Raw genomic sequence first — 8,919 nt, forward strand, 5'->3', positions numbered from 1 at the left:
GGCGGAGGCCCCGCTCCCGCGCTGGGCCTCCTCACCGCGGGCAGGAGGCGGCCCCCCACCGCCCTCGGAAAGCACCGCGGGTTACACAGCCCGCTTCGCCAGGAGATCATAAACGTAGCGTTGTGCTTCCATAGAGTCGTACAAGAAGCCGGTTTTACAAATACAGCTGTTTCCAAAGCCTGAGCTTATAATGGTTAGGCAGTGGATAATACAGACCTCGCTCTCCCTGCTTTAGGCTTTCAAATCAAGTCGTGACGCTGAGTAAAATTACCCTTTTCCATCATTCTCCGTCAGAAATACTTCTACAACTGTACAAGATTGCAGCGAAAGAGTACTTTCCTCAGACCAACGTGTCAGCCAGCTGAGACATTTTCAACAGAGTGCTCAGGTCTTCCCCTTGCCACGGTTACAGTTTTCAGCTATTTCTTGCTGTGGATTTTACTAATGTGCTCAAATAGGAGATGCTAAAATGGCAGATAAATGAAAATTTTTCCCCCTAACTTCACTGAAAGTTCCTTGAGGACATGGATAATAACCAAATGTCATTAAATATGATAAGCATGGGTGGACGTCAGCTAAATACAGGTGGTGTCAGACACGCTGCTGAGCAGACCCGTGGGCCTGCCTTTGCTTCTCGGTGGGCGATTAATCTTTTGCTTCCTAAGGCACTGATCTCTCAACAGTTAGCCCAGGTACACACTCTCCTCCCTTGCAGTAACCCAGGCAAAATACCTGACTTTGGTTGCAGATTAGTAGATTTATTCCTAAACTGTACAGCTATGATTAGAAAGTAAAGGTCTGTACAGCTGGTTATAGGATAAAGGCTTGGGAGCTTTCAGTGACAGTGAAAGACCAACAGGTCTCTGCTGGAAAACTCAGCCTGCAAAACTTTGCCTCAGATAAAATGGGAGCCAGTGAATTGTCAGACAGGGGTGAACTGGCCTATTGGGACAGAAAGTGAAATGAGAGACCAAAAGAAGTTGGGGAGATTTGATCTTCACAGCTTGCTTCAACGTGCAGAACAGCACAATCATTTAGAAACAACTGGAATGTTGGTATCTTACCACACAGAAAAGGGAGGAAACTTGAAATAGTGTAAAATGTGAAAACAAACACAGTAAAACCAAATCACACTGGGAAAGTCATCCTAACCGACATGGAAACCAAACAGTGCCCAACACTAAGAAATCTGAAAGTCGAAGTAGTAAAGTGGTACTGCCTATTCACAGTGTGGGAATCTTAAAAAAAAAAAATCACCCCAATCATGGCGTTGCTGGGAAGCTCCTAAATTAAAAAAAAAAAAATACAACTATATGTATCTAAAACAGGAGGAAAAAATTATACAGAAGAATGCAGAACTGAGCAGATGGTATTTTTATATTTTATTTATTAGTTATAGTCAATAGCCTAACAGAAATGGTTTAACTCACTGAAAATTACGGCTGCATTAAGTGAAAGCTATTTGTTTCACAACACCACAAAGGTAATTAGCAGGCTATTTAGACAGTGCAGAGTAGCAGCAAAGTATCCTTATGATACAATTTAAACCATATATTGAAAGCAATGGCAAGAATATAGTTTTATAGTTGCAAAGCTGACTTAGAAGTTGTATTTAAGCTTAAACACGATGGAAGGCACAGAACCAGGGCCACATTATCAGAGATGGCCACAGGCACTATTACTTTCCATTTGCTCCAACGTGGCTCTGAGCATTCAGCACTTCTGCAGTGTTAAAAATACAGCAGCATCTACCCACATACCCCCTCGTACATTATCCATGCTATTTTCATGTTTAAAACCCAAACCATTAATGCCATTTCTATCCTGAAAAGGAAAAGAAGCAAAAGATCATAGCCTGATCACAGCTGATACTATAACAACTGCACAAAAATTTTCCAGCAGATGGGTTACATGGTGCTACCCATGATGACAGACATAATAACAGGAAGCTGTTTGATTGAATAAAAGTTAGTAATGGATCCATCGGTTTTTCTGGTCAGACTGAAGACTTGTGGGAAAAAGTGCAGATCAGATTCACTGGTAAAATGAGATACACAATTTGATATATGACAAGTGCAACAAGTACTGATGCTGCATTCACAAGACCCACATTCTGTAAAAGTTACATATATAGGGAAGCATTATTCAAGGAGGTAAATGATGTGTAAAAAGAACGTACATCATTTGATGAAAAAAGATTACTTTTCTTAGCTGACTGCAAAATACAAGTGATTTAAGTACAGCAGTTGAACAAAATAATTTCTTCTTAGGGCTTGAATAGTAAATTAATTGCTACTTGTTCAGTTACAACACTTAAGAGCTGACGGTTCATAAATTTCTTTATTCAATTCCTCTTGCTTTCAATTCTGATCGAACCCGCTGCAGATAATCGGGATCAGGGTAACCAAAACTAGGAGAAGAAGAAAAGAATTGTTTGGATTACTTCTGCAATGAAGCACTTGGCAGTTCTACAGAACCTTCTCATCAAAATCTCTTAAAACACTTTACAAATTGTATGCACTTACTTCTTACCCTATAGAGGCAACAGACCCTATTTTACAGGTCAGAGAGGTGGTACAGACAGGGTAAAGCTAAAAACTTACAAAAAGCAGCTGCTGAATTTGGTTGTCCAAACTGACACCAAGAACTTGAATTTCAAAGCTGCTTGCTGTCTCACTCGAAACTGACAGGGTGCTTGGGTATGCACCTTTCTAAAAATCAGACCTGAAGCGTATCCAAGTGAGCCTTCAAAACACGAATATAATGGCACTTCTGAATTTTAAGTAGCACGTCACCCAAGTGTGTATGAAACAAGTGAAGGGAGAGCATTTGGGCAGAGTCGGGGATAAAGTAAAACCAATACTTTTTGCTCTTCTATGATCCTAGCCCAGGAAGGAGGGTCTAGACACCAATCTTTAGAGCTTGCAGGAAGACACCTGCCTGTGAGGGGCTGCAACAAGCTTGAAAGGACTGTTCCAAGCCTCCCTCTTGCCTCTGTAAGTTTTTTTCCAGGAGCCAAACAGTTTACTGATATAATCTGCAGCTAATCATATCTTTAAGAAAGGTCAATTGTATGTGCATCAAGCGGTGGGATGTAGTGATCCTGACCGGAAGACCATTATACATTGAAGAATTAGTGATCCACATAACAGTTAAGCTAGACAGGCCCAGGCCTGTGCCGTGCCACGCTGCCCGTGCGGCGCGGCCTTCAGACCTCTGTTGTGCTGTGCACATCCCGTGGCTGCTCAACAGACTCCGGCAGCTCACTCTAAGAGAGGTGCTGCGGGCAGCTCCCACTCGGTCCTGGTGATTACGCCACCTGCGTGTCCTTGCCTTTATCTAGAATGCATCAAGTCCTCAAGAAATGCTGAATAGAGTTGTCTTCTACTAAGAAAATCCTGTAAAAGCTTGAATAGCCAAAAAGGGGTAACCCTTTCTATGGACGGGGTCAGCATGGCATCCTGCGCTCTGATCGGAGGCCCACTGAATGCTGCACAACTCGGGGTTCCTAGCATCTAAAAGGACACAACCATATCTGTACTACAATCTCTTTCTTCTTGCTGTTAGCTCTAATAAGTAGAAATTCAAATCATATTTTACAGAGTCTGAGTGCCGTCTTTACTGGGATCATAATGGACCAGCACCTCCTGCTGCAAAACAGCAGGTAACAGAAGAGGCTGAGATCAGGAGTCCAACCTTGGTCCTTGCTATCAAGATCTTGCTGTCCTGTCCTGTACTAGAAGTGGTTTCTCATCACAGTAGTTATTAACTGAGTAGGTACTTTACACAACTCACTGGTGAAAGAGCGGCCTGAGGGGCAACAGAAGACTAAGCTCATCCTTGTTCCAACTGTCCAGATTGGTGAAAGTGATTCAAGTCTGGATCCATAGAGCATTCCACTATCACTTTGTTAGTGACAAACCAGGACAGATACTTTAGATTTGCCAATGGCTTGCACCGTTATAAAAAATCTGAAAGCTCTAATGCAGCAGGGTAGCCTTCCTGCCACATCTGAGTAGCAATAAAATAACATAAAGAGAAGACTACTTACTTGGTAGGTCCTCCAGTCGTGGAAGTTTTGTGGTGAATATCATTCCATGTGATAACACCTTGTGCACCAGTAGTACGTGACTGCCCCACTGTGAAAATCAATTTTTGGTTAAAGGCTCTTCTGAGGAGCTGCAGAATTTCTCGCCCTTCCTTATTGTCAGGTAAATACGCTGTTCGAGAAGTTGCTTGATAATGTTTCCCTGGGTTTGGATGGTTGCTCTGTTTTGTAGAAAAAACAAAACAAAACCACATTGTATATCATAAATGCTCTGAAAGAGTGAAAATCACACATCCCAGCTTTTGCAATACTTTTTATCCTGTCTTTGATTCAGAAGGACATAGCATGACTGATGACTTATTTTGAGGTGTTTTTTTCTCATCAGACAATTTCTTTCATATAAGTTTCATTCACATTTTCTTGTCATCACTCATGCATCCATTGTTAAATTTGTGTTTTTCTTCTTGGCTCTCTCAAATGCATGTCACCCCACCCCTGACTTTCTCATTTATTCCATTTTCAGCCCTAGTCATGACGCTAAGCACATAACGTAAGCTGATTTCTCACCTGGAAAGCTTACAAGCCAGCCCGCTATTCATTTTTGTCCACTGGTGTCAGCAGCTAGGAGAATGCCTCAGAGAATCCTCATTATACTCGCAAAATTTTGTTTACATGGTATCACTCCATAGATTTCAGTTCAGTTATTCCCAATGTACAAATTAAAGACAGGTAGCTCTGTCCTGGTGCATATAAAATGGAGGGCTACCATTTGACTATTTAATTTCTACTGTATTACTTAATCGCACCCAAAAATACTGAATTAAATACTTGCAGATTTGTACAGAACAAAGAAATGTCTCTTTTGGACATGCATTAAAATGATGGAAAAATAGTTACTTTTATATTCAATATTGGTTTTGTTGGGGGAAAAATATCTTTTATGAATCTTTAAATGTACTTACAGTTTGAATACCACTGCGCATATTATATGTAATCTCAATAGTACCACAATTGGAATAGCCTGGGAGAGATTCAGACTTCGTTATAGTTGACATTGTTCCCTCCGGCTGGTCTCCTTTCATGAGTCCATAGACGGTATTACAAACAGGACAAGTTTGCTTATAAGTCATGGCCTGGTTGATGCAACTTTTGCAAAACGCATGATTGCACTTTCTCAGTACTTCTTTATTATTAATTCTCTCCATGCAAATCGGACACACATCTTTGCCTTCTTCTTCTGCCTTTGCCTTAGACTGTCCTTCGGAAGAAAGATTATTCTTTTGCCTGCCATTGTATTTCTTCTCAGATGCTCCTGTAGCTTCTTGATCACTGATATCAGGGGACAGTGGTGTCCTATTTTTAGTTTGTGTTGAGTCTTCAACGTTAAGAAGGTTCATAATGTGCTTTTCAGCAGCATAAATATGGTTTGGTAAACCACTTAAGAGGAATTTGTCTTCCTTTTTCTTAAGTTTTACATGCAGATCTTCCAATTGTTTTCCATTAAGTAGCATATTTAATCTTTTCTTCTGATCTTCTGAAAGCTTCGAGCTGATAAGTTTTTCTCTTAACATTGCAGAGGCATTCTGAAATGCATTGATGAAACTTTCAGTAGCATGTGAAGACATATCAGAAGTTTTGATCCTAGGCCTAAATATTATGAGCACCTTCTGGCCATATGAACTGTCTTTCTTTTCTATTGCCGTATCAAATTTGTCTTTAATGTCTTCAATTTCTTTGCTTAATATTGTTTCCAACAATTTAAACACAGAAGCATCAACTTCAATTCCATTCCTGTATTTGTACTGTTCAGATGATATTTTCATATTCTTTCCAGCTTGGCAGTTCTCACTTTCCTCTGCTAGAAATTTTTTGGCAGCTAAAATCTCGCTTGCAGGACCACGGAGTAGCAATTGATTCCCTTCCTCTTTGGCAAGAAGATTGCTAAACCTAGCGTTTAATTTCATTATTGTCTCATTTAATGTGTAACTGTGTGTTACAGGAATTTTTTCCTGTTTCAGATCTTCTACAATTTTCTGAAAAGTTCTGATAAAAAAATCATTAGCTCCTTGTATTGATGCAGGACTTTTATCAGAAGTGAAGCATACTGATGTGGTTCCGTTGTCATGATCTTTACTTCTTATACACACTCCAAAACGATCACGTAGTACTTTGATTTGTTTTTTGCAGGTATGACTGAAATATTCATAGAGAGCTGACAGAACTGTAAGCTCATTCATTTCTTCAGTATTCAGACAATTTTCATCTTTCAAACCATTCTTACTCTCAGAATGTGAAAAATCATGGTTTGGGTCATTGCCTGCAAGGATATCCTTAAAGTAGTGATAAGCTTTTTCAATATCTGCAAAATCTCCCGTCAATTTCTCAGAGCCATCAATATCAGCACTTCCTTCTCTTTTTAAATTTGGACATATAATGGTAATTTTCTCCCTTTGCTGTTCAGTGAACATACTGGTATTCAAAGTTGCAGATACTGTAAGAAATATCTAAAGAGAAGACAAGAAGATATCAATAGTTGTTTTTTCTAAGGTTCTCTGCTTGCTGCTTCTGTATTTTAAGTAAGGAAAAGCTCTGTACATCTCAGTAGGGCCAGATTACTATAGACACATTTGCACACAGTGTTTCTTTTATGTCATGTATACTGACACTACACACATGCAATCTGCTTCCAAGTCAGCAGCAAAAATGAAATTTGTTAATGTCATCAGCATTGCAGGAACAAAGACAGTAACTTTGCTACTCAGTTTGAGACCGCGACCAGTACCCTCTGCTCCTGACCTCTGGTAATGTGTTAGCATAACTAACGGTATTTTGTAAGGCAAACGGCCATTCTTTGTGACCGAGCTGGTCATGTATTAGTCCCTTTTCCCCTCGTTATCAGGCCCTGAAGGTCCTGTGCACCAAGTAGACAAAGCAAGCAGATTTCTTCTTCCCCTTCCTATCATCTTCAAGGTTCCTGGGCACCAGGCCAACTACTCCCCTCCTTACTAGCCTTGAAGGTCCCAGGCACCCTGCCAACCAGGTGGTGATGACCCCATCGCAAAACAGGGAAGCGTAACAGCAGATAGAGCACTGTATATAAAATTAAGCAGTTACAAGTCCTAAGTGGGAACTTGGACTGCAACTGCTGCTGGACAGTAAGACCCGTGATCCCCCAGTGGCCAGGGACACCTCCACTGTCCTCTGCTTCCTCTGAGGACTGAGTGAATGACTCGTATTCTTTTATGTGTTTTTCAAGTCTAGATCATGATTGTTATATAGATACACAAGCTAAGTATTAAGATTTGACCCCACCTACAGAGAGTCCAGGTGATTAGAAACCATAAGATAAGCTGTGCTACAAAATTCTGTGCTATGCTACTTATAAAATTGTACTACACTGATTCTGCTTGTAGAAATCCTGTGCTATTCTGATCATTAATTCTATGCTATGCTAATCATAAAATCCTCTAAAAAAAAAAAAAGCTTTAATTGTAACTACAACTTAGTACCATCATTATTCTGCTAAGGATCCCTAGAAGAATGTGTCCTCCCCCTTAGTGTCAGGTGACAGAGACAAAACATGTTTTAACAGCACATGTAAGTTATATTACATTGTTCTTTAATTACATTAGACTTTCTAGTTTTCTCTACTATCTTTCTTTAAAAACTTCCCAAAAGTCATGCTTTAGTAACTCAGGATTAAGGCAGAAAACAGGATTCTGAAAAATAGTAACAAACATGTTCACATCTGTACTTTGCACAGACAGGATAGGGAAATTTGCAGTATACTGCTACAGATGTCTAATAACCAATATGTTAGCACGTGATATACCTCAAAAGCTACACCTATGCTACTACGCAAAGCAGAGTAAACCCTCTGGACCAGATATCCATGTCTCAGTAGAGCCACATCCACATCATGTAACATGTAGCCCAGCCCTACCCCACATCCCTAACACACAGTTGATCTTTTCTTCTCTGCATAACTTTTAGTTCAAAGTGTCTGAAATAATGTTTGTTGCACTACATCCCATCAGAGTAGATTTTTTTAACACTGAGGTAAGGGATGGAAGTAATTAGGGCTGTTTGAAGGTGCAAAACATGCTGAAATAGTGTTAGAGGTCTGCGTAGCAGGAAGGGATCCAAATCTCACACAATTTTTCCACATTTTGGGAGAAGTCCTTGGTGCATACTATCCCCCAAAACCTGCCAGGGTGCCGCTTTGGAGAGTAGTGGTTGGCACGTGCCAAAGCCATGCTGGAGAACACGCTACCTGTTAACATGCGTGAGTGACCTGTGGTCCAGCACTCAAAAATTGCTCCCTGCCCCCATTTTATTGACTAAGATAATGTAACTGACATTTGCTTGGCATGAAATATTGAAGTGCAACATAAAGCAATGCAAAGGACTCGTGGAACTACAAGCGAGGCAGGTCGTAACACTGCTTGTTACTGCTCTTCCTGGTGTACCTTTTTAGTAATGACTTCTCTTGCCGTGTCTCCATGGCCTTCTTCTGCCTGCTGCTCCTTGAACCTTTGTGGAGGTGGGGAAGAGCTGGAAGGGCCGGAGTAGCTGGGGGAGGCCTGCTCTGTAAACTGGCTCTTGCTCAGGTCCCCTTCTCCCGGCTGGATGACTATCTTCAGGCATCTGGCACCGATTTCCAAGACGTGATCCGTACGGGATTCCACGCTCTTCTTATCTGCAGTAATTTGGGGACAGGCAGATAAGGCTGACAAAGTTACCTGAAAACTTGATGGCTACAAGCGGCCACAGAGACCACCTGCCCTTCTGCCCTTTGCCCGCCCATGCACTGCCCAGGGGCGCAAGATGGTGCCCTCGGCGGCCATTTCCCGCTCCCTCACACGGCTGCG

At 41.2% G+C, this 8,919-nt stretch overlaps 1 protein-coding gene across 1 annotated transcript; it reads right to left on the bottom strand.

The window, feature by feature from the left end:
* Nucleotides 1-2,340: 2,340 nt before the first annotated feature.
* DTX3L (deltex 3 like, E3 ubiquitin ligase) lies at nt 2,341-8,747 on the bottom strand (the record flags this gene model as incomplete). Its single annotated transcript, XM_009574291.1, has 4 exons — nt 2,341-2,410; nt 4,052-4,269; nt 5,011-6,552; nt 8,518-8,747. Coding segments are annotated over 4 exons (2,060 nt in total), but the record flags the coding sequence as incomplete, so codon positions are not given.
* Between the last annotated feature and the right edge of the window lie 172 nt (nt 8,748-8,919).

The sequence above is a fragment of the Fulmarus glacialis genome, unplaced genomic scaffold, assembly GCF_000690835.1.
Source record: "Fulmarus glacialis isolate BGI_N327 unplaced genomic scaffold, ASM69083v1 scaffold16463, whole genome shotgun sequence".
In the NCBI taxonomy this organism is placed as follows: Eukaryota; Metazoa; Chordata; class Aves; order Procellariiformes; family Procellariidae; genus Fulmarus; species Fulmarus glacialis.